The 27,849-nt window shown below is 40.1% G+C and overlaps 1 protein-coding gene across 1 annotated transcript; it reads right to left on the reverse strand.

Moving 5' to 3' along the window:
• On the reverse strand, positions 1 to 27,724 carry LOC139761342 (uncharacterized). Its single transcript, XM_071685421.1, has 13 exons — positions 27,659 to 27,724; positions 25,140 to 25,235; positions 22,809 to 22,938; positions 20,574 to 20,698; positions 18,932 to 19,157; positions 17,806 to 17,966; positions 15,633 to 15,792; positions 12,869 to 12,943; positions 10,931 to 11,059; positions 10,177 to 10,602; positions 7,946 to 8,101; positions 6,683 to 6,788; positions 1 to 3,897 (listed from the first exon to the last, which is right to left on the reverse strand). Exons 2-13 carry the CDS (start codon positions 25,211 to 25,213, stop codon positions 3,317 to 3,319), a joined length of 2,349 nt encoding a protein of 782 aa, XP_071541522.1. The 5' UTR covers positions 25,214 to 25,235; positions 27,659 to 27,724; the 3' UTR covers positions 1 to 3,316.
• Positions 27,725 to 27,849: the final 125 nt, after the last annotated feature.

Below are 27,849 nucleotides of genomic sequence, written 5' to 3' on the forward strand. Positions count from 1 at the left end.
TTCATTACATAACCTCTTTTCATTTTGCAGGGAAATACTTACACAATATCAAATTTCAAAATGTTCAAGTAAAAATCCCTTGTTCTTGAAAAAAAAAAAAAAAAGGGGGGGGGGGGGGGGGGTGAATAAGTAACTGGGTACCTTCCTGCTGGGTTCCACACTACAACCCATGAAGGGTGTTTTCTGTACATCCAAGAGGCACCTGGAATTCCTACTAAAAACAACATTTGCCTTTAAGGCCCAACTGAAATGCAACTTACAGTCCCTTCAAAGAGAAATATTCCCACACCCACCTGGAGGTGAAACTGACACCATCTTAAAAAGGGGTCTTGAAGCCAAAGTTATCCACAATAATATGAAAAAGATAAAGATTTGCATGTGAGTGTAGCTGATATACAAAATTATCAGAAGAAAAATCGTAAGGATATCAGCCAAGCCTTGGAAGATCACTTCAGTGATAGTGTAGCGCAACAGGTTAAGAAAATGGAACCAAATTCTTAACGTTTCAATTAATCATCTATTTCATTTATTTATATACCTATTATACTTTGTCGCTGTCTCCCGTGTTAGCGAGGTAGCACAAGGAAACAGACAAAAGAATGGCCCAACCCACCCATATACACATGTATATACATACACGTCCACACACACACATATACATACCTATACATCTCAACGTATATATATATATATATATATATGCACACACAGACATAGATGCATATATACACATGTACATAATTCATACTGTCTGCCCTTATACATTCCCGTCACCACCCCGCCACACATGAAATGACAACCCCCTCCCCCGCATGTGCGCGAGGTAGTGCTAGGAAAAGATAACAAAGGCCACATCCATTCACACTCAGTCTCTAGCTGTCATGTATAATGCACCGAAACCACAGCTCCCTTTCCACATCCAGGCCCCACTAAACATTCCATGCTTTACCCCAGACACTTCACATGCCCTGGTTCAATCCACTGACAGCACGTTGACCCCGGTATACCACATCGTTCCAATTCACTCTATTCCTTGCATGCCTTTCACCCTCCTGTGGGTTCAGGCCCCGATCACTCAAAATCTTTTTCACTCCATCTCTCCACCTCCAATTTGATCTCCCACTTCTCCTCGTTCCCTCCACCTCTGACACATATATCCTCTTTATCAATCTTTCCTCACTCATTCTCTCCATGTGACCAAACCATTTCCAAACACCGTGTTCTGCTCTCTCAACTACTCTTTTTATTACCACACATCTCTCTTACCCTTTCATGACTCTCGATCAAACCACCTCACAACACATATTGTCCTCAAACATCTCATTTCCAGCACCTCCACCCTCCTCCGCACAACTCTCTCTACAGCCCTTGCCTCGCAACCACATAACATTGTTGGAACCACTATTCCTTCAAACATACCCATTTTTGCTTTCCAAGATAAAGTTCTCAATTTCCACACATTCTTCAATGCTCCCAGAACTTTCTCCCCCTCCCCCACCCTATGATTCACTTCTGCTTCCATGGTTCCATCCACTGCCAAATCCACTCCCAGATATCTAAAACACTTCGCTTCCTCTGGTTTTTCTCCAAACACTTCACTTCTTCCAGTTTTTCTCCATTTAAACTTACCTCTCAATTGGCTTGTCCCTCAACCCTACTGTACCTAATAACCTTGCTCTTATTTACAACTACTCTCAGCTTTCTTCTTTCACACACTTTACCTAACTCAGTCACCAACCTCTGCAGTTTCTCACCCGAATCAGCCACCAGCGCTGTATCATCAGCGAACAACAAGTGACTCATTTCCCAAAGTCTCTCATCCACAGCAGACACAATTAATATGGTTGAAAATTAAATTTACAGCAAAGTATTATGACCTCCTGCATCTAAGTAGAGGTTATCAGCTAAACATGAGAAGCAAGGAAGTGTGGGTGATGACAAAGTGGTGATGGCGGTAATGAGAACTTGGATATGCCAGAGGCATTCAAGCAAAATTACAGGTGGTAATGCCAAAATATTCTGATACAACAAAATGACCATTGCGAGTGTTCATACACATTACAATAATCTAATTTTTTTGTTGTGTCATCCGCCTTTCTGTATTCCATATACTTCCTTTATTCTGCCAAGACACATCAGTTGCTGATAAACACAGCAGGGAACTACACTAATAACGCAACACTTTCAGTATGTTATCTTAGTTTTATGATGAAAATATATATGATATTTTTTACTATCATGAATAAAACTGTCAAACATGAGTACTGGAATGTTCTCTTTATTCTTACAAAATGTACCTTGATTTCATCTGTTCGTACTTCTATCCATGAAACACATGGGATACAAAGACTCTTTCAAAGGACTGTTCAGAGCAATATTAGCTGTCTGACTCCCTTAGTGGTGACAGTGGTAGTAATGATAAACAATAATAAGGTGGTAGTGAGATGATGATGGTGGTGACTTAAAGTAATGGTGTAACGGTGGCGCAAATGCGTGATGGTTGTTGTGCCACTGCTGAGGGAACCATTGGTAACAGGTATGGTGGTATTAGTCACAAGAGCAGAGATGGTGATATCAATGTTGACCCAGGAAACTATTTCATATGGCTTCTGCAGTGTCCAGATAGACAGCCGTGGCCAATGACCAAGATCACATATCAAGAAGTGAAGTGCCAATGTGTGTTTGAAGAAAAAGTATTAATTGTCTTCAGCATGCAAGTTGTATCTTAGGCAAAAGCAGTCCAATAATGTGTTAAACTGAGAACTGTCATGTTGAAAGGAGATAGATGGACTTCAGAGCACTGACAAAAGTGTGTCTCATATTCGTCCTGGGAGTGTAGTTTTCAATGGGTCTGTGCCTGAAGGAATTCAAAACTGGGGTGGGTATGGGAGTTGTTAAAGCTTTGTAAGATATTATGGTATCGCTGTGTTTTGTCAATGTGGTGGCTGCTGGGGATGGGGGCATCTCTGAGTACAAGTGTCCACATCCAAAACATTCCATATCCACCACCTTAAAACTGAAAGCATACAACAGTCCTTCTAGATAATCACTCCATCTCCATCCCTTATCAACATTTCTGCCAGTTACCACAAACCCATTTGTTCATTCACCTAAATTCCCATTTTTTTTTTCCTTGTTTTTCTCAGTGTTAACCTCTATAAATCTGGCCTTTGCTTTTAAATGGTAACAATGTGCAGGAAATCACCTCCAACAAGGACATCATTGTCAATGGACAGAAAACAATCTTCCTACTCCAAGGGAGCCCAGAATATTATCAGAATACAACCACTACCACATAAACAAACATATTAGTATTTTAGGTGTCTCTGGTGACTTTTTTGTTACCCTGTAAGATCATGAGTTTCAGGCTACCACCAATCTGAGGTGTAAGGTAGCGACGAGCTCGGCATGTCATTGATGCCATTTCTACTGCTTCATCTTGTGGCACCCTGGTACCTTTACTCTCCTGAGGATAGGAATTATCAGGCTTCCTCTTTCTGATATAGCCTGGTCCTGCTGGGGCAATAAATGGGTGTTGATGTAATTCTTTATAAAGTTCTGGACAACAAGGTTTTACAATGGAGTTTTTGTCCTCTATCATTTCATCTTTCACACCCACCCCATCTGCCTTTGTTGCATCACCTTCTGCACTAGCACCCCTTCCTCTGTCATCTCTCATTCTGAAGCTTTTCGGTATGCTATCCCATATTTGGTCCCCTATCACTTTGGTGGGTGTCTTCCTGATATTAGGTGTCACAACCTCCCTTTTCACAGTGGCTCCAGCTGCCTGACTTGAGATGAATGGGGTAGCTGCCACCTGACTGTTACACTGCTTCACTTCAGCTGTCATGCCAGTCGTCGGCCACTTGATACCACCTTGACTTTCTACCCAATCATCTGTAACACATTTTTTGAAAATAAAAACACCTTTTCACAGCACCTGCTGTGTGAAAGCTGAAGAGGTAAGATCTAACAGTATTGCGTTAAACATGTTACACACAGCACTCCTTACCAGCAGTAAATGAAAGCATATCAGATGATTATATTGTGAAAGTAACTGTATAATCCACTCTTTGGACACAGGAAGAAGCTGTGGTAAAGAACAAGATGATGTAAACCTAAGTGACCTAAACTTTCACTATGACAAAACATAACTGGAAAAGGAGGTAAACAGATCAGTTGCACAAAAAGGTTGAAACGATAATTTTAAAGAAAAGGATGTGGACACACCAACACAATGATATTTCATGAAGAGATAAAAGAAACGGCTAAGGGCCCTGTACCAGCCCAATGAAAATATGACAAGACGGAAAAGAAGATACTGAAGGAAAGAAAACTGTAGATAAAAGAATAATACAAAAAAAAGAAAAAGATAACCACAATTGATAAGGATAGGATAGAGGACCTTGAAGGGAAAACTTTGAATGCTGACAAAGAACAGATGGAATCACGTGAAAGAAAAGAATAAAATGAAGAAAAAATTATCAGTAGTATGGAAAAAGAATGTAGAATTATTACTTGTAGAAACAAACAAAAAAGAGACACAACTAAACAAAATAAGAATGTAACCCCAACTAAATTTGTAGGACATTGACATACTATAAATCTGCATTCAGGCTAAAAGCAAAGAAAATACTGATAATAAGAGGTGGAGGGAACGAGAAGTGGGAGACCAAATTGGAGGTGGAAGGATGGAGTGAAAAAGGTTTTGAGCAATTGGGGCCTGAACATGCAGGAGGGTGAAAGGCGTGCAAGGAATAGAGTGAATTGGATCGACATGCTGTTAATGGATTGAACCAGGGCAGGTGATGCGTCTGGGGTAAACCATGGAAAGTTTTCTGGGGCTTGGATGTGGAAAGGGAGCTGTGGTTTCGGTGCATTATACATGACAGCTAGAGAATGAGTGTGAACAAATGTGGCCTTTGTTGTCTTTTCCTAGCGCTACCTAGCGCGTGTTCCGGGGGAAGAGGAGTCATTTCATGTGTGGCGGGGTGGCGACAGGAATTAATAAAGGCAGCAAGTATGAATTATGTACGAGTGTATATATATGTATATGTCTGTGTATGTATATATATATATGTATACGGTGAAATGTATAGGTATGTATATGTATGTGTGTGGGTGGGTTGGGCCATTCTTTCGCCTGTTTCCTTGCACTACCTCGCTAACGTGGGAAGATATACAATTAAAATGGTAGACCTTGCAGTGCCATATACAATGAACAAATCTAGCAAGCTGAAATGCACTATAGAGTCAAAATTTCTCAAGAGCTGGAGTGCAACTTTTATATAAGTAACAACAATGAGAAGCCAGACGATTTAAGCAATATATTTGGAATTGGTGTCATACAATGATGACACACTGGAAAGAGAAATAAAGAAGAAAGTTGCTAGGGATGAAATGCAACTGGATTTTTGAGGAAGATTAAGAAAGCAGAAAATGAGAAAAAAAATTAAAAATACTTCTGTCCATTCTCACACATAAGTGTGAAAGTGTTGGCATCGAATGAATCAAACAGTCTCATTAAAGAACCTCTCACTCCACGGGAGGCTACATTTCCCTGTTGCTGGATGCAGTGTAGCTAAAGGCTACAGGAACCTTTAGAAAGATCCTGAGTAACACCAAGACTCTTTCACAGAAATTGGTATTGGGATAATTGTAAACATAGATAAACAAGGATGCTTCAAGTGACTCTTCTTAATTCCACAGAAATACAAGGGTGTTCTAAGTGACTATCTTTGGCTCCATTAACGTTCATACTTGCAAGTCACGAATTGGTATATACATACTTATATGTATGTGACACTCAGAGGTAAATGTATACCAGGTCATGACAAACATCTTGAACATCTACTGAAGTAAAGGTAAATAGTCAATTCTGACCAAGTCCACACTTATGACACACCCTGCACTCGGTCATCAATTTTGCCCAAGAACAGACTTACAAGAAACCCTGTACTCGTTCAAAAATTCTGAACAAGTCCAGATTTATGATACACCCTCTATTCAGTCAATTCTGAACGAGTCCAAACTTACGAGACACCCTGCACAAGGTCATCATTTCGGAGTGCTTCTGAGTCCAGACTTTTGAGACAACCTGTTCTCAATCATCAATTTTACCCATGTCTACACTTACGAGACACCCCAAGCTCAGTCATCAATTCTGCAGAAGTCTATACTTACAAGACACCCTGTACTCAGTCATAACAGAACCATCTTCCTTTAACTTTGTCTACATTCAGTATCTTTTCCTTCCCGCCATAATAAACTTTACAACTCCTAAACAACTACAGTACTTTTAAATACATCTGCTATCAGTATTTTCTATTTCCCCTATAACCTCTGAACCATACCCTTGTTTTTTACCATATTTTACAGTATGAGATAAAAAGAAAAAGGCTGAATGTTTTTAAATTCTCAAGTTCTCACAATAGCATCAACTCAAAGGCATCTTTACAGATTTTGCTGTTTACAAATAAGATACTTTCTTCAAAACTTACTTTTCAATCATTCACAACATCCATATCCATTACTGGGCAAAATTCTTTCCACCAATGTTGATTATTAGTGCTACAAATTAGAAAGTCTACTAATAAAACTAGCAAAGTGAAAATACACAAACTTGTTAATCATAAAATCTTTATGTAGTATAGAAAAGACTGAGATGTTAAGTTCTGCCTACCTGTACAAGTGACAGCAGAAGATGTGGTAAGCGCAGCAGATGCACTGGACAACATTACAGGAGAGTCATCAGAGCTACTGCTGTCACAGTCCAGCACCAAAGTTCCCTGAACCAAAATTTTTGGGTCATCACATTCAACACAGATGTTAATCAGCCTTTAAAAAATTATTCAAGCTCTCTTGCCTCTTCCACTCCATTAATTTTGAAAAGAAAAACATTATCAAAGCAAAAAAAATAAAAAATCAGTCTTGCAGAGACAAAGGCAGAGAGAAAAAAAAAACGTGAATTAATTACTGCCAGTCTTAAGATGGAACTCATGATCTCGGCCTTCTGTGTTTACTGACACACCACTGTCATCTATAACTGTTAAGACAGACATCAATGCAACAGAACCACTTTCTACAGCAGGAAAATATCTTAACAGTACATCATACTAATATGGTTTTATACACATTAGAGATACCATGTGTTAAGGGAATGTAGTTATCGTTACATGTGAATATTAAATTCCCCAACACATACATAATCATAGACATAATAATTAAGACACACAATACAGTACATATAACCAACAAAACAATCAAGACACACCACTTGGAAGAATCGACGGTCGCTGAACAACCAAAGACATTCAACGATTACATGATGACATCAGAATACTTCAAATACAATCCTACCTAAACACCTCCTAGTTCTCTGCAGCAGCAGTGACCCCCTGCCACCCAAGCCACTTCATAATCAATCATCAAACTTCCTACAGATATAAAAAGCACACTCCAGCCACCTGTACTCATATATCCCTGCAACCAAAGTAAACACAACACTTATAAAACATGTTCATACAAAAGTGATCCACCCCTCAAAAAACACTAAAAAATATTGACCCAATATTGAAACTCCATTCCATCATACACATAACACCTAAAACTACTTTTCCCAGTCAAATATGATTAACACTTTCATGTACTTTATCTGAGCATCATCCATCTAATACATGGCAAACGTCATTCCAACATATCACAGAACCCAGTTAGCCCAAGATGCAGCAACAATGAAGACATCTAACACCTACTCCTCAACTGTCCTACACTTAACATGAAGTTGCAACATTCAAGGATGAAGGTACAGTGTTACAGATTCTGTAAAAGAGCACATGTGGACCATGCATCACCTTCCTTCATATCTTCCCTACATATCTGTCCCAAACCTATGAACAGCACATTTTTGACATCATGCTATAAATTGCAATAAGACACAACATACCTGCCCTGGAGATTGAGAAGTGAGTTGTATGAAAGTATAAGTTTTTTGGGGCGTGAAGTGTTGTGTACCATCCTGTTCCAAACGGGATGATGTGCAGCCCACATTCTCCACTTCCCTTTCTGCTAAAACAGCACAACAATCCTTATTCACATCAATCTGTGGAGTATCAAAATTTCACTAGATATATATGATTATCCTGTCATTTCACTGAAATCTACAAGGAGAAGCAGGAGACCAAGTGGAGGTGGAAGGATGTAGTGAAGATTTTGAGTGATCGGGGCCTGAACATACAAGAGGGTGAGAGGCGTGCAAGGAATAGAATAAATTGGAACAATATGGTATACCGGGGTCGACATGCTGTCAATGGACTGAACCAGGGCATGTAAAGTGTCTGGGGTAAACCATGGAAAGGTCTGTGAAGCCTGGATGTGGACAGGGAGCTGTGGTTTCTGTGCATTACACATGACAGATAAGGACTTAGTGTGAATGAATGTAGCCTTTTTGGTCTGTTTTTCCAGCGCTACCTCACTGACTCAGGGGATAGCAATGTATGTATGTAATGTCTGCATATGTGCATGAATTTGTTGTTAGGGAGCTGTGGTTTCTGTGCATTACACATGACAGCTAAGGACTTAGTGTGAACAAATGTGGCCTTTTTGGTCTGTTTTTCCAGTGCTACCTCACTGAATCAGGGGATAGCAATGTATGTATGTAATGTCTGCATATGTGCATGAATTTGTTGTTAAGTATAAGTATGTATATGTGCGTACGTGGGCATTTATATATACATATATATCTTTTCTTTTTCTTTCATACTATTCGCCATTTCCCGCCTCAGCGAGGTAGCGTTAAGAACAGAGGACTGGGCCTCTGAGGGAATATCTTCACCCGGCCCCCTTCTCTGTTCCTTCCTTTGGAAAAAAAAATATATGTGTGTGTATATGGGGGATGGGTCATTCTTCATCTGTTTCCTTGTCCTACCTCGCTGATGTGGGCAACAGTGATTGTGTATAATAAATATAAATAAACACAATAAAAATAGGGAGCGGGAGGCTGGAAATCCTTCCCTTGTTTTTTTCTTTAATTTTCCAAAAAAAAGGAACAGAAAAAGGGACCAAGTCAGGATATTCCCTCTAAGGCTAATGCGGAAAATGGCGAATATTTTTTTTTTCTTTTCTTTCTTTTGCTGTGTCCCGTGTTTGCGAGGTAGCGCAAGGAAACAGACGAAAGAAATGGCCCAACCCACCCCCATGCACATGTATATACATACGTCCACACACGCAAATATACATACCTACACAACTTTCCATGGTTTACCCCAGACGCTTCACATGCCCTTGATTCAATCCACTGACAGCACGTCAACCCCGGTATACCACATCGATCCAATTCACTCTATTCCTTGCCCTCCTTTCATCCTCCTGCATGTTCAGGCCCCAACCACACAAAATCTTTTTCACTCCATCTTTCCACCTCCAATTTGGTCTCCCACTTCTCCTCGTTCCCTCCACCTCCGACACATATATCCTCTTGGTCAATCTTTCCTCACTCATTCTCTCCATGTGCCCAAACCATTTCAAAACACCCTCTTCTGCTCTCTCAACCACGCTCTTTTTATTTCCACACATCTCTCTTACCCTTACGTTACTTACTCGATCAAACCACCTCACACCACACATTGTCCTCAAACATCTCATTTCCAGCACATCCATCCTCCTGCGCACAACTCTATCCATAGCCCACGCCTCGCAACCATACAACATTGCTGGAACCACTATTCCTTCAAACATACCCATTTTTGCTTTCTGAGATAATGTTCTCGACTTCCACACATTCTTCAAGGCTCCCAGAATTTTCGCCCCCTCCCCCACCCTATGATCCACTTCCGCTTCCATGGTTCCATCCACTGCCAGATCCACTCCCAGATATCTAAAACACTTTACTTCCTCCAGTTTTTCTCCATTCAAACTTACCTCCCAATTGAATATTATGAGAGAATAATGATAAAAACTAATTGCTGCACATCTAATGTCCCCTTACAACCCAATACTAAACCATTACATCTTTCCATATCATTCATATTCAAAATCTACTTATTGCCCTCTAACATAAAATGCTGAAATGTCTGGAATGAAAAACCTGTCAGTGCTTTTTCAATAGCCTTTTACTACTCCCTACAATGACAAAATGTCAATGCAATTCAAATATTATTCAATACACATAAAACAGACCTCAGTGCCAACAGATGTTCCCTCAGTACATTTGTTGAGCTGAAATTTGACTCCAGTATTCTTGACTTCCTTAGTTGTTGTTACCCCTTGGACCATCCTTTTCAATTCAATATTCCCAGTAGTGGCTGGCTTTGGCTGAGGAGCAGCTTTAGAGTTCGAGTCTTGTGAGGCAGCTGGCCATGATGAAAGGGCTATGTTCGATTCCCAATTTGATGGTGCTGGACAGGACTGAGGCATTTCCTTGGGATCCACCTTGAGTGGTGCTCTTGGTGTGGGTAGAGGTGTAGGTTTGGGATGAGATGATGTGCTTCTAACCTCTGTAGGCTGGGCATGACAGACGGAAGGTGGCACACTAGAGACTTGGGGAGACACTTGGGCTAAAGGAGAAACATGGGCCACTGGAGATATTTGGCATCGGTAGGTGCTCTGGAACAGCAACAGAAAATCTTTAACATTTGGGAGAGAATGTACAAATGTCATTAGAAATAAAATAGCAAGAACTTCTAACCTCAGGGTACATGAATAAAAATGGTAATGCAAAGACAAGTTTCAAAATGTTCATAAGATGTACAATGAAGAGATCTCTTAACATATACAAAGTGATACACAGACTACATTAACAACCCATACTTCATTTACTTTAAACTTTTTCATACAAAAAATCTTTATACATGTGAAGAAACATCTTCCTAGGGAAAATATCTAGATAATAAGAATACAATAATCAATTCAGACATAAAAGAGTACAACAAACCTCAGCTAAAGGGAACATGGGTCGCTGAACACAGAAGGCTCGATGTCCAGGGCTCACGAAACTGGTACTGCTGCTGCTGTTGCTGCCTGCACAGGTGCTAATACCACTGTGTACTATCTCCCGCATCACCTGCAACAAATGACTCTCATTATATGCAACAAATGCCTGAAAGCCATCACATAACCCCTCTCACAAACTTCTGAACAAGTTGGCTTCATCACTTAATCCAAGTAAGCTTCACAATCTTTCCTTTCAGAATACACATACACACAAATGCATAAAGACATGTTCCATAAGCTATTCACAACATGCAGCAGACCAAAATGGCACTATGTCTCACAAGCTTGATCAACGCACCAAAAGAAGGGCAAGATTTGACCGATAAGGTACATACTTAGTAAAGCAACTTGAATTGGAACCCAAATCAAAATGAGCTACAATGGTTACAAAACTACTAACCATGGAAATGAAGTGTGAGAAGGGGATCTGATAACAGTCTTAAAGTTCCTAAATTTGCTGGACAGTATTGACAGAGAACAGTTCTTCAAAAGATGCAGCATCAAAGCAAACAGAGGTCATGTCAAGAAGTTGGGCAACAAGATAGAAATGATATTAAGGTGTACTGGTTTACTATAAGGATGTGGATGGTTAGAAAAATAACCAAAAAGACAGCGAATGCCAGCAGTTTACAAAGGTTTAACTGATAACATGACGACAAAGAAAGCTCAGGAGATGAGGCCCCAAGAGTGCATAACTTTCTTCCCATCCTACAAAAATGAGAAATACAAACACTCACACAAGCAGGTCTTCAAAAGATGTAAAAATAGAACAACCAGAGGACATTAATTGATATTCAACAAGAAACTTGTTTGAAAAGATGTAAATAAGCACTTTCATAGCTTAAGATTATTGTATGAATGGTATAAAGTGAATGATGAAACTGTGAATGTGGACAGGATACAGAAGTTAAAGAAGTATGATAGCAGGGAAAATTCCAAGTGATGGGGCCCCATAAGTGTAAAACTTTCCCTAATATAGTACTAATAGGTGATTACACACAAAAATCAAGCCTATACTCCCTTCCCCTTTTTGCATCATTCTCCCCATACTTGAGGCCTTAACATCGACCCTCTTATAAAATTCCCATAATAATGGACTTCACAACATGCTTCAAAATTTTCCCAACAATGTCTCATTTCTGGTCTTTTAACAACAAGCAAGTCTACCTAACAGTACACTACATTCACCACAATGTATTCCACTAACTGCTTACTTGTAATCACCTGTTTGTACAGCAGAGGGAAGGGGTTCTACACTTGGGTTTCCATCTCTTGTACATTCTCAAATGTCATACCTCTTAAATTTTTTGCTGTCTGCATTAACCATGTCTTGTCATTCTATTTCTTTCATTCACCACTCTTATACTATAAACGTACTTCTTTACATCTCTAACAAGTTTCTTATTTATTTCATGTCTTCCTGTCGCTATCCCTATATCCCTTGAAGACCTGTTCACTCTCCACACCATCGATATGTTTTAAGACAGTTTGTGATCAGGTTACCCCCTCTTTCTTCTTTCTTCTAAGGAGTGTTATCGAAGAGTAAGAGGCATATTCCTTATCAGTAAGATAGGGTTAAGAGGTTTCTCACCCCTTGAGATCTTGATACATCTCTTAAGAATAATGGGACAAATTAACCATGGACAGAAAAAAGACATACAGCATAGCATATACATGCTTCATTCCAAGTAAACAGTGCCCATCACATAATATGATATGTTCAATAAAGAGGTATTAGATGTTTCAGTAATGTATGGCACAGAAGTAATAGACATTTCTGTGGTGTATGAAGTCAAAAGGAAACAAATATTACTATGCGTTGCCAGAAAACTTTTAAAGTAAACATGGTTGAAAAATACAAATATATAGAGAGACACACCTGACCAACCTGCATGGCCACATCTTTTGGCAACGATGAAATTTTCTCTACCAAATTCTTGACTGTGGCCTGTACCTATGGATAAAGGACAGTTCTGAGTCAAATTCTGCAAAACAAATTCAAAAAGACATACCATAAAGAAAACAATTACATATTGTCACATCATCCATATCCAATTCTACTTCTACTTATACTGACAGCTGACTCATGCAGTGCCTTTTACAATTAAAGGCTCAACATTATCATCAAATTCTGCATGCTTATCACATGAGAACTAACTTTCTTCCTATCTGCAGGAAAAATAATTATAAACTATGAAAGAGTTGAACATTTGTCATCCGTAAGTCACAGAATGTACAGGAAGTTAAATATGTACAAGGGAGTATGAATACTGTAATGCATGACTTTACTACAAAGTGCACATAGTAAGTTGCATCCACTAGCTTCCTCTAACATTCCTCACCTTTTCCTAGTTCTTGTGACTGTTGTAAATAATTACTTCTACACTATCAGCCATACAAAGAAGCACATGAGCCCGATCTTCTCCTGGCACTCCCTCATTCTTCCCCTTGCTTCTGCCTGCCATCCCCTTCCTTCTCGTGTTCCCTATAATAAAGCAATACATATCTGGGCTACAGGTTCTGCAACGAGATATGCACATCCTCTTCCTTTCTCATTATGTCCTTTTCCATCACCCTGAGCCTATGATACAAAGGTAAATGGCAAAGTCACATGCTGTAAAAAGAGTCATGTGCATCCTCTTGCTTCATCTCCCTAAAATCACTTCCTTCTTCTAGTTCCTGTGACTAAAGCGATATGAGCCTTGACTCTCTATGTTAAATGCAGTAAAGAGAGACAGCACATCCTACTTCCTCCCTTCTGGTCCTGTGATACAGTAATACATGACTCACTGTGCCAAAAATAGGACAAAAATACATATAAACCCTCTTCTCCTTGTCCCTGTGATATGGTGATACAGACTTTTCATGCCATAATCTGCACAAAAGCGGTAAAGACACCCTCTTATTTCCCACTGCAACTCATCTGCTTATCATTCCTCTGAAACAGTGCTACAAGACAAGCTGCACAAGGTGTGTGCATCCTACCGTTTCCCATAACTACTTCCTTCCTTGACCCTATCTATCTATATCTGATGCCTGTTCCAATTGGAACTCCCTAAAAGGGGTGGCCACGGCTACAGAGTCTTCATAATAAAAGAATTCCAGAGATACTCTTTAGACTTTAGTGCCTCACCCTTAACAGGCCACTGGCAGAGGGAAAGTCTAGTGCATTGTTTGCAGAGGCTCCTACCTAATGTTCCTAATGACCACTTCTATCTAATGCAATGATATGGACTCCTTATGTAGCAAACTGTATACTTCAGTACAGTGTAACACATTTTCATGCTTTATTCCAGAGTATTAAACTGGGAGACAAAGCAAGCATTGCACGAGGTAATCAATGTTGTATGACTCTAAAGCTCTAAAACCTTTGGGCCACACAGATATCAATTTCATTCCTTTAAATATCAAACATTTTTGTTTAGCCCAAACTGCTATTACAGCTAATTCCTTTAAATATCAAACATTTTTCTCTTGACACTGAATCTCAATCTACTGTAAAGAAATTATCAAATATTAAGTCAAAATTATGTTACTATGAAAACTTTTATAAGATTTTCTTAAAGTCTGCTCTCTTAAGAGTTTGTGCTTTCAGTGTATTATACACAACAGCCAGAGAGTGGACATATGCAAATAATGCCAATCTTCATTTATTCTTAGTGCTACTTCACTAATGCAGGAATGGAGGTACAGAGTTTGTCAAGGTTGTTAGCAAGACGTTACTGGAAATGTTTGAGATAATGATCCCTATCAACTTGTTACCTTGTCCACACTGTGGTAAGTGGACATAAGTAGACAGATAAGTCAAAAGTGCAAGTGCAGTGCAAGGATGACAATGTAATGAAAGCATAAAGTTAGCAACCCATACTAGCTTGACCCTGTCATGCTGTATTTAGGTGAGAAGGAGGCTGAGGTAAAGTCCCAATGTAAAGCAAGGAGAAGTACCTAGGAAATATGTAATAAATATATAAATAGATATGATATTATGATATGATATAATACTATAATAGATATGATATTATCCCTGGGGATAGGGGATTAAGAATACTTCCCACGTATTCCCTGCGTGTCGTAGAAGGCGACTAAAAGGGGAGGGAGAGGGGCCTGGAAATCCTCCCCTCTCGTTTTTTTTTTTAATTTTTCCAAAAGAAGGAACAGAGGGGGCCAGGTGAGGATATTCCAAAAAAGGCCCAGTCCTCTGTTCTTAACGCTTCCTCGCTAACGTGGGAAATGGCGAATAGTTTAAAAGAAAGAATGAAAAGAAGATATGATATGCTCATAATCCCTACTACCAAGTCCAAACAGTCATGGGCAAAGGCAATGAAGCTGGCCAAGCATAAGCCATAAGTCAATGTGGGGTGGGTATGCAGTGCACGCATAAACATAATCCAAGCTAAAGGAAACATTGTAGGTATAATTTTGGGTGGATATGTAATGTATGTATATAGTTATTGATCCTTACTACCTAGAGGTTGCCTGTTGAACAGAGAGAGATTGTTGAGGTACAAGCAAAAGGATGGTGTTGGTAAGGATATGTTGCACATATCTAGAGCAAGAGATCTCTAAACTGCATAGAGACGAAGAGTTCAAGAGTGATGAGGCAAAGATATATATTGTATATGTAGAACGAGTAAATCTATTACCTGGTCCAAACTTTGCTGAGCTGAGATTAAGAAGTCTGCTTGAGGATCTGATGGTGGCAACTGGTTAATGAGTGAGGTATGGAGTTCCTCCATACATGTTCTTACAGTCTCTCCCATCTTACTAACATCTGACTGCAAGCTCCTAACTGCTGGTTCCACCCTGAACATGTAAACACGATTACCACACTTTTGCAGAAAAAGCAAAAATTCAAACTAGAATACACATCACTAAAATGTACTCTATTTCTTATCATTCTCATTTTCTCTAAGAACTGAACAGACCCATCTCACCATCTTTCTTTCATTTTATCACACTTCTCCATGATCATTTATCTCTTCTACTCTTGATTACCGAGCCCATCACATTTCTTCATTCTCTATCACTAAGATAAAATGTCTGAGCTTCTGCTTGTCTACTTATTCCTCCATACCCATGCTTTAAAAGCATTAATCTACATAGCTATACTACTTCCAAACATTGCAGCACAAAAACTCATAATAACTCTGAAGTTATTTACACATAGAAATGCAAGAAAGCACAAATATTGCATATTCATGTTAAAAGTTTTAGAAATTTTAGTTCTTGACTAGAAGAGATGAAAGGATGGCGAGGGGGGCAGGGGGTTAAGGGAGTTGAGCCTTAACATTCAGGTGGGTAAGAGATATGCATGGGATAACATGAACCGTATTGATGCGTAGGGGGGTAGGGAAATATACTTTCGAGACTAAATTGGCACAAAAAAAATGCTCAAACCAAAGCACAGAAAAACCTGTTGAGGCTTGACTGTGGATGAAAGGATCTAATTTCAGTCCACTTTACATGGCATTTATGGGGCGAATGAGTGCAAATGAGGCCAGAGTCTTTTGTCCTTGATAATACCCCACACCAATAGGATAGGCAATTAGGTACCAGTACTAAAAAAAAAAAGAAATAAGCAATGTCCATATCTGCTTCCACAGACCACTTCTGTTCCTTCACTTCCTCTGTTACCATTCCCATTCAAACACAACTGCTCCTTTGCATCCTCAGGCGTTGCTACATCCTTCTAAGACATGTGCTCCCTTACTATGTGCCTTCTCACATTATCTATAAATACTCCCATCACAATAAATATTCCACTCATAACATATACTCCCATGCATCATGTATACTCTGTATGTGCTCCTTCAAATCCTTTACAAAGCTCACCTAAAACACATACATCTCTGTATTTCACATCCTCTGCAATACCTCCACTCTAGACATAAATTTCCTTGAATCCTCTGTATTTGTCCCTCCCCTCTTCCCTCTATCAAGCATGTCCACTGCATCCTGTATACCCACTTCTCTTAATACAAGTGCCCCCTCACATTCTACATTGCTTCCCTCTCACATACATACCCCATCTTATCATTACGGTATTGTTCCCTTTTACCATATATATTCCACACCCCTAATACTCTTTATACCATTAACTTCTCTCTCTCACAAATATGCACCCTCACATTCTGATACTGCTAGCCTCACACACATGCACCCCCTCAAATTCTCTATACTTCCCACACATATATGCTCCTTCATATTTCTCATTTCATTCCCAACCTAAATTATGCACCCTCACATCTTTCATAATAATTCCCTGCCATACACATGATCCCTCACCTACTATCAATACAGGTCCTCTCACAAACATATTTTCTCATTTCATCAGCATTACTTTTAAACATGTGCTTCCCCACATCCTCTTATAACTCTTCCCAATGAATTTCTCTTCATATTCTACACAGTTATCATCTCAAACACATTCTCCCTTACATTCTCTACACTGTCCCCTTCTTACACACACATGGTTCCACATGTACATTCTCCGATGTGCCATGTCTTCTCAACACAACTTCCTTCCACTATATGCTCTTGTACATACTCTAGGCTGTTCCAATCAGGTATATGCACCTTATGTTCTTTATGATTACTTCCACCTCCATGTTCCATGCATTTTCTGTTCTGATCCCTGCCTATCTATATCTCTGATGCCCATTCCCTTTGGGAGCTCCCTCAAGGGGGTGGCCATGGCAAAAGAGTCTCCATAACTGATGAACTCCAGTGCCACTTCTTAGGCTTTAGTGCCTCACCTTTAACAGGCCAATGGCATAGAGCAACTCTAATGCAGTTTCCTTTGTTTCATCAATTTACCTTTTCATTTCTTCTACTGCAGCAGACATCTTTTTCAGCTCCTGACGGCAATCCTTCCTGGTTTGCCTGAGAAGAGTAACCACTTTGGCTTGGTCCTGCCGCTTGCACTCATTGCTCAACTCCTGGACTTTGTCCACCAGCAACAATATCTGTTCCTCCCTCTGAAACAGTTTACAGCCAAAATCAAATTGTTGAAATAAGCAATAATATCATGACTAAGTCATGCACCTCTGTCTTCATCATGAAACTGATTAATGGAATTGATAAAACTGATTAGTCTGTCACATAACATTGTTCCTTACATGTATCACTTCCCCAATTCAGCACCTGTATGATCATACCCTCCTGCCTTACATCTCAAGCTTTCTTGTGAATCTAACATCTTCACTTAACCCAACTGACCCACACATCTCACCTTACTTCCCTTCACATGGCTACTAAATCTATCCTACCTTAACCTTCTCATTCTCACCACACTACCCTTCCATCATAATATCCTATCAACTTGGCTCCCTCTCCATTCCCTCAAATATGCTTGATCTCATTTAGTACCTCAACTGTGTCCTATCTACCTATTACCTTGCCTTGCACAAACATCCTGTCCATTCATCCTAACCCCTTGACCCATCACTTCTCATTTTGCCTTTTGACCAACCCCTACTTCTTGCCTCCTTTCATGCTGCGTACTATTTTCATTCTCTCTTCTTAACTCGCTTTATCTTTCCTATCATCTTGTACTTTCACACTATCCTCTAACCATACCTTCTAAACTTACCCCCTTCAGCTTGATCCTCCCTCATCCTCTTTGTGTCAATGAATCTATCATTCTCACATGGAACTCCTCACCCTACCCTTAAACTTAGTCCCAATACTGTTCATCTCAACTTATTGCCCTTAACTACAACCTGTGTCCCAGTAGTATGCATCATCATGACTATCTACTCAATCTCGACATAGCTTACTTGTACACCCAGAATAGCTTTCGACATAGCTTACTTGTACACCGAGAATAGCTTTCTGTAATACCCTCACCTACCTGTCTTATATTTCTCCATTTGCCTCACCTTTAATCATCAGCCTTTCACTCTTTAATTCTAATAACATCCTTTTCCCAACACACATTTACCTGACTCAGAGACTGGAGTACATCTTCAGCATTTTCCTTGTTATGGACAAGGTGTGCAAGTTTGTCCTGGAGGCCAGAGACAAGAACCTGGAGGTTGTCAGATGTGTCAGTGATAAGCTTCCTGGTGAGTTCTGGCTCCTGTGATGCCCGTGACACCTCACTTGAAACCTCCTTTAGCTGCTCTGGCAGATCCCGTATGACAGACAGTATAGTATGCAGACCAAACCTTTCAAAACAGCAAGTTAAAGGGATAATTCACATTTATGCAGAAAATACCAGATATCAAATTAAATGATCCGAAGTATAATTATGGATCCTGACACATGTAGGCTTGTTTCCTAAGTGTTGGCTAACTGGTTTCATAAACTAAAGAGCAACCGGTAGTAAGTCTGTCAGAGTAGCAAGCACTCATCTAGTGCAGATAGTATTAAAAGACTTTGAATGCAAACATATTGGAAGTCTTTATTTAGCACATGAACATGGGTTATCATCAGAGAATAAATACAAATGCGTACACATAAATCACAAAGAAAAAATCATAAGGTTTTGCATTTTTCATTCACAACCATCTGGTCCTACCACACAACCCAATGTCGCTTTATCATTTGGTCTCATCACATCACATAGTCTTCTCACTCATCTGCTCTTACTTTACCCTCTGCTCTAATTATGCCACTCATTACTGTTACATTAGCTGGCGTTGTCACACTGCCTATCAGCATCATACGAAGAGGGTCCTGCCACATTTCCTTGTGCTAACATCTCTCTCAATCTTGTTCCATCAACTGGCCCTACCATACCAGTTACATTTACTATACAACAATGCCTCCTTCTGTCAAAAGATTTTCACTACATTCGACTCCACCATGACATCTGATCATCCTAAAAGATCTGGTTCTGGCAACTCCTCATCCTACCACAACCCTTCATTATACAACTCTGTTCAATTTTGTCACATCAGGTCATGCCATGTAATTTGGTTCTATCAGAGAACAAACAATATAATGCTACATCAACTGACCAAATACACTTGCACAATCAGAGCATACCACAACACCTAGTCCTAATACAGTGCCCATTCTAACCATACCACTTCTGCCATTCAGTCCGTTTTTTGGACATCTAATACAGCCAAACTTGTGTCCAGGACACAATACACCTTCAGGCCATGCTGCCCCAATCAGTCTTACCTTACTGCCATGTGCTGAGACATCAAGTCTGCCACAGATTCTGATCTTGCCCTATCATTCCATTCCACCTTAAATCCTATTCTAACATCACTTGGTCCTTCCACAATGCCAGTTCCTGCTGTAATGCACTCTCCTGTTCTATCCTCTAGTCCTGCCACAGAACCTGGACCCATTACACCAGCTGTTCCTGTCAGTCTTGTTAAAGGACTTTTCACTCCAAATGAGTCCACATTTACCCATAACTGGAAGTAGCACATCCTTGGGCAGCTGACAAAAAATTCTGGATAACACCTGGACTTTTCTTAGAAAGATGTCTTGGACTACTTATAAATAAATGAATAAATAAAACCACAGTACCTGGCTCTGCCATACCACTCAGTCCTGTAATACCACCTGGTGCCATCACCCATTACTTAGCTGTGTTAGGTTGAGACAGCTTATGCTTTACTGACCTAATGTCCCGTGCTAAGGTGAGATCTCGCAGCTCTACCCCAGGAGCGTAGGGGCCTTGAGGGTTACTCCGACCACCAGGTGGACCCACCATACTTCGTCCACTGCTGCTGCCCTGGCTGGAGTTCTGTACTCAAAAGGTAATAAACAGTGTGTTGTAGTTAAGGTCAGCATCAACACTATAAATAGAAGATAATTTTAACTAAAAACAATTTAGAATACTTCATTAGACTTTAGTCTCAAAACAATGAAGTCCAAAATCCTGTTATTGTCTTCAATCTAAATGGAAAAATCTTAGTGATTAAATAAAGTCTACAAAATAAAAGGACAACTGGTGAGTTTAAGTTAAAGGTTACAGTAATAAAAAGACCCTTTCATAACAGACATCAAAAATGTGACAAAACCATTTCATGCAGTGTTCACTAAAATAATAGGGATAACCAAAGGGACTTCAGGCAGCTGTGTAAAATAATCTATCTATCTATCTATATATTTCTGATGCCCATTCCCTACAGGAGCTCCCATCAAGGAGTGGCCACAGATAAAGATTCTCCACTTATCCCTGTCCTTACATGCCTCCCTCGCATACTTCCATCATATCTCTCCCTCTGGTAATAAACACAATAAAGCACTATTTAAAACAATAAACATCATAAAACACCGTTCTCTGATTTGGACTAAAAGAATAAGTGGATAACTAACAAATTTTGGGTTACAGGCCACAACAATAGAAAGAAAAGCAAAAACTCTCTCTCATCTGAACTGCTAGTTAGTGGAGCACCACGAAACTAACACATGAGGGGACAGCCTGAGGCATTTCTCTTATTAACAACCTGTGCTATATCTCGGAATGAGGAACATTAACCTGGTTAAATTCAAGTGTTAAAACATAATTTCTATCTATAGCTCCTAAATGCAAATCTTTTCCCTCTGTTCAATTTCAAAACACCACAATTCATCCTTCAGCAACATAAATATGCTAGACATTACCATATCCTCCACTCTGTTCCGACCTATGGTCTGCCCAGTGGACATGGCTGACTTACTGAGCACTGCAGGAGTTTCTTTAAGATACAGGAGACTCCTGGGGCTGGAAGTAATTATCCTGGAAGCCCCAGTCAATCATCATAACAAGATCAGCTCCCTAAAAGTTGGAGGTGGTGTATACATGTCACAATTATCTTTCTTGTGGGCAACTATTTCATATCTAAAGGGGTTTTCTCTTACCAAATATGAAGTAGTGCTCACATATTTACGGTGACTCTTCTTCCACCTTTTTATTACCCAGAGTGGAATAAAAAGCCCTCCATCTCATTAGTTCTCCAGGCATCACCCCTTTCTATACCCTATGACATTTACCATCCTCTCTCTGTTCTACATGTATTATTTTGGCCACTGCTCTAGTATGCTGTCCACATGTGCTCCTGCCACTAAGGCTTCGGTCTACAAAGCAATGATGCTACATCCCATGGTTTTCCTATGGGGAGCAGCTACACAAGGTTTAATCATTGAACAACAGAAATGCGGAACTCTCCTTTCATTTCACCTCTTCCTATAACCATTCTACCTTCAAGAGTCAGGTCTACACACACCTAAGAAGCTTTAATTAATTTCCCTTTTCTCATCCTTACCCTATATTTCCTTCACCTATGATGGCCACGGTTGTCAGTCAAAAACAAAATTATATACAGAAACTACATATCCCCAGGACCTGTTTTATGAGGCTCTTAAGAGCTTCATGGTTGTGCTATACCCAGTAGCAGGGAAATGATGGAATAGGAAATTCCTCAATAAGAGTGCACTTCTTATCATCTACTGATGACGATATAACCTCACCAAATGTGACTTTTCATTGCAATGTATCTACATGTAAGCAGAGTCCATTACTTACCTATAGTCATCATCTCCAATTGCCTGAAACACTTCAGAACACTCTTCAGCTCTCTTGTACATATTCCTCATATTACTACCCCTCTCTTACCCTGTCACAGTTATACACAGGTGTTACTTGAGTCTGACTGCTTAAGGTTAAACCACAAGTGAATGAAAAGCCACATTTGGTGAGACTGTATCTTCATCATTTCATGAAACAAAGAACAGTCTCTTTAAAGAACTCCCCTCAAAGGAGTCCATCCTTTCCCTGCTACCGATAGTATGTGTAGCAAGAGGTCCTGGGGTTACATATTAATAATAATAAATACACACATAAAACCTATTCTCTTGCTCTGTCTACATACCATCATGACTTGTGGTGGCCTATACGGTGGTGCTGAAAACCTTTGCGATGAGTCTTGGGAGGTAAAGATTTGTGATGGCCAGTCCTGTGACCCATCTAGTTGCTGAGACCACCTGTCACTGCTTACATCCCTGAAAAAGATGTACAAATTTACACTAATAATTATCCCTTTAATCATACTACCATACTCCCGTGGTGTAGCACAGTGCAGAAATTCCTGACTGTGACGCATTCACAGGCCACCCAGATTCAAGCGCATAGGTTCGAATCCTGGATGCAGCAGTTGGTCCACAGTCAGCCTAGCTGTTCATCCATGACTGAGTTTTGTAAAGTATGTGAAAGAAGAAATTTGAGAGTCAATGTGAATATGAGCAAGGTTAATAGATTCAGTAGGGTTGAGGGACAAGTAAATTGGGAGGTAAGTTTCAGTGGAGAAAAACTGGAGGAAGTGAAGTGTTTTAGATATCTGGGAGTTGCTTAGCAGTGGCTGGAACCATGGAAGCAGAAGTGAGTCACAGGGTGGGGGAGGGAGCGAAGGTCCTGGGAGCATTGAAGAATGTGTGGAAGGTGAAATTTTACCTTAGAGCGCAAAAAATGTTTGAAGGAATAGTGGTTCCAATAATGTTATATGGTTGTGAGGCATGGGCTATAGATAGGATTGTTCGGAGGAGGGCGGATGTGTTGGAAATGAAATGTTTGAGAACAATATGTGGTGTGAGGTGGCTTGATCGAGTGAGTAGTGACAGGGTAAGAGAGGTGTGTGGTAATAAAAAGAGTGTGGTTGAGAGAGTAGAGGAGGGTGTATTGAAATGGTTTGGTCACATGGAGAGAATGAGTGAGGAAAGATTGACAAAGAGGATATATGTGCCAGAGGTGGAGAGAACAAGAAGTAGGAGACCAAACTGGAGCTGGAAGGATGGAGTGAAAAAGACTTTGAGTGATTGGGGCCTGAACATACAGGAGGGTGAGAGGCATGCAAGGAATACAGTGAATTGGAATGATGTGGTATACTGGGGTGCAAGGAAGTACCAAGAGAGAAAGAGTATAGAATGGCAAAAGGTGAGAGCAAATGAAAGGAGAGGAGTGGGCGAGGAATGGGATGTACTTAGGGAAGCAGTGATGGATTGTACAAAAGATGCAGGTGGCATTTGAAAGGTAGAAGGTGGGCAGATTAGAAAGGGAAGCGAGTGGTGGGATGAAGAGGTAAAGTTAGTGAAAAAGGAAAGAGAAGCATTTGGACGATATATGCAAGTAAGGAGCGCAAACGACTGGGAGATGCATAAAAGAAAGCGGCAGGAGGTCAAGAGAAATGTGCAAGAGTTGAAAAAGAAGGCAAACGAGAGTTGGGGTGAGGGAGTATCATTAAAATTAGGAAAAATTAAAGATTTTTGGAATGAGGTAAATAATATGCATAAGACAAGAGAACAAATGGGAACATCAGTAAAGGGGGCAAGTGGGGAAGTAATAACAGGTAGTGATGAAGTGAGTAGGAGATGGAGTGAGTATTTTGAAGGTTTGTTGAATGTGTCTGATGATAGGGTGGCAGATATAGGTTGTTTTGGTCAGGTTGGTATACAAAGTGAGAGGGTCAGGGAGAATGGTTTGGTTAAGAGAAAAGAGGTAGTGAAAGTTTTGCAGATGAAATCCAGCAAGGCGGTGGGTTTGGATAGTATTGCAGGGGAATTCATCTCATACCTCTTTTAGATCTTGATCCCCAAAACCCGCCATTCAAAGGAACTGATATTGGATACACATGAATGAATACCGGCTTCATTTAACTGTCTAATTCTTTACTACTGGTGAGCTTTAGACAGGGCTGCAGTCATCAAGCAGAGATGTCACAAAAAATAGGAACAGAAGACACTTTCCCTACATCATCCTGCTTGAGGGATACTTACTACTGTTCGTAGTCTAAATGAAATCCATGATGATGACACCACTTTTGGTAAACAGTGTTGTATAGGAAATACTTGGAAAGAGGCAATAAGACAGCACTGATGAAATATAAATCATACTGTAACTACCATACTGTATCAGTATCCCAAAAGTGATAAAATCTTTCTAATCCTAATACACCAAACTATTTGATATCATCACGCCAGCAGATCCTGCCAATGGGCATCAAAATTCTGATATGCACACTGTGGCACCTCTTCCAGTATCCCTACACTACAAAACAAACTGAAATCTTTGTTCACAAAAAATGGCTAGGGCTTGGTGTCCTCTGGTCTCACCAAGACCACAGTCTACTACACAAGGGTTAACCCTCCAAATGCATACAAGAACTGATCAAAATGGGTATTCAGTAAATAGACTCTATATCTGAGCTTACATGTTCCTGGTGAAAAGCTCTCGTCCAACGATGGGTCTGGCATACATGCCAGCGGCTGCTGCCTGATGGTTCATGGCACACCTTGAGTCACTGTCTCTGCAAATGAACTCACCATCAGTAACCAAACTTAATGAGGATCATTATTTTGTTATCCATGGGGACGGCATAGGAAGAATACTTCCCATGCATATTGAAGAAGGCAACTATTGAGGGTGGGACCAGAAGGCTAGAAATTCTTCCCTCTTGTATTATTCCCTTTCTAGGAACAAAGCAAGAATATTTACTCTAAGGCCTGGTTATTTGTTCCTTGTGCTACCTCTCTAACATGGGAAACTGCAAACATGTATGAAACATATAGAGAACATTATTCTCAATATGTATATGTAAATATCTGACTACAAATATTTACGTCAGGATTCATATAAGTATGTACGAGGAAGTGAGTTATGTGGTATTCCAGTCTGAACATGCCAGTGAGTACATACACATATTTATACAAGCATTTGTATCCATAACACAGGTCTTGCATTATGTGGGCAGACATTTAGTATGTAGGTTTGTATGTATGTATGTATGTATGTACAGCCTCCTTTGCAACTGTCCACATTATCTTTCCCATAAATACTAAACTCTGCATTTGGCTACATATAGAAACATGTCTGCATATGTACCATATGGGCACATAGTTCATGTGTACATGCAGCAAATACACATATCTATGCCTGATCTGATGAACTATGTAAACTCTGCAATGACTTTATAAGAAATAATGCATTACTGAATGCCAAATAAGTATTCCCACTAAAAAAATAAAATAAAATTCAAAACTCTTACAAAAAGACACTAAACACAAGAACTGCTCATTCACCAGTGTACCCACTAGATAATTGCTGCTTTGTAAGTAAGCCACCTATTAGACATGCTATACATTATGCCTACTGTCCATTAAGCATGCTGCTCGGTAATTAGCTAATGCATAATGAAGTTACCTGGAGGGGCTTTCATGTGACACATACAACACGTATGGTAGAGACTGTGCCTATCAGACACTAAGACCAGTGAAGACCCTGTATATTTTAACAGTGACCTGTATACAGAGCAGCATATCTGACACCCACTTCCACAGCCTCTGTGCTGTGAAAAAGCCTGCTGACCCTGCCAACTGACCACTGTTCAATGGTCAATTTGGTCTTCAAGTGAGCTGCCAGTTCACCCTCTACTCTACAAACTAGACTTACTTATTTACCACTCATTAAACTTGGGAGTTTTTCTTTACTTTAGGCATCTGTAGTGCCAAGTCTCGGCATATTCCTCCACAACGCCGGTGAACTTTCAAGAAGCTTTTTGAGCTAACCCTTGAGCCTTGATGAATGTCCAGACATTTCCAAGTTTAGGCTACACTACTGTACTGCCCAATTAGGCTCCTGATATGTGGCGTTTGGGTCTGAAACCACCTCTAAAAGCTGTCCAGTGGGCAGCCATAACTTAAATCCACGACCAACTATATTTCAGGAGCCATGTTCAGTGGCAAGGCCCCTGCTTGTCCAACCTCATCTTGTGGTTCTGAAGTGTAGTAACATGGCGAGGGGTTCTGGACTGTGTCTATGGTCGTACTTCTGGACTCTGGCTGACCTTACTAGGTTCCTCCCGGGAAATAACGACCATGAATACGAGAAAGAACTTCATTGATATATATATAATGCTTTCAAATACGTAAGGGTGATTTTCGGAGATGACCAGCCCCCCACACCCCCACCAAATTAGAACTTACCATTTGCATCTTCATTAAATTTTCTCCACAGCAAGAAAGGTTTTCTTTAGCTTAACAGCCATAATGTCACACTATACTACTAATAAACTCACTTGTGCCGTGCAGAAACGTCAAAAAACTTCGATTTCAGGAAGAATTTAGCAACCAATAAACCCATGGCAAGGGAAAAAAAATATATCACATGTGTAAGCCACGTTGGATCTAAGACAATGGCGTCTACTGACGTCTACAGGAACTTATATACTTACGAGATACAAGACATTTTGCCTCTACTGAGGTCTACAGGAACTTACATACTTACGAGGTACAAGATATTATTATTATTTTTTTCAATTACTCCACATCTCAAACTAGATGAATATATTCATTTTATCATTTGCAACTTAATATATTCCAGCATCTTTTCCACGAAGAATAAGACACTTTCCACCTTCATTAATAGCATCTTATACAGCCACCATCAATTAACTGAGCAATGGAGAGCAGCTCCTAAAATATATGACTCCCATTACTTCCTAACCTCGACCTCGTTGCTCTCAGTCTCCTATTTCTTAACATAGATTTCTACTTATTCATATATGATCTCCCTTAATATATGGATTTTACATACACTTCATGGTACAGAGTATACATCTACGTGCCATCTCCCATCATAATACGTACAATCCCGTGATCCTTACTCACAAATAGCACTATCTACAGTCTTATGGGAAACCCATATTTCACTTCTAGGCCTAAGATGACTTACAAATATCCCCCGCTGGAGATAACCTGCCAAGGTAACGGGGAAGCGTCGGGGTTGTGGGTAGTCCTTCTCTCCTCCTTCTTCCCTGGAGCGAGTTTTCCCGGGCGATGTGACGTCACGCGTGCCCCCAGCGAACATGAGAGCATCGAGATGCGTCCCCTCCACTATAGGTCTCCCCCCTCACAGAGGGTTCT

Source organism: Panulirus ornatus, chromosome 40 (assembly GCF_036320965.1).
Source record: "Panulirus ornatus isolate Po-2019 chromosome 40, ASM3632096v1, whole genome shotgun sequence".
Taxonomy (NCBI): Eukaryota; Metazoa; Arthropoda; class Malacostraca; order Decapoda; family Palinuridae; genus Panulirus; species Panulirus ornatus.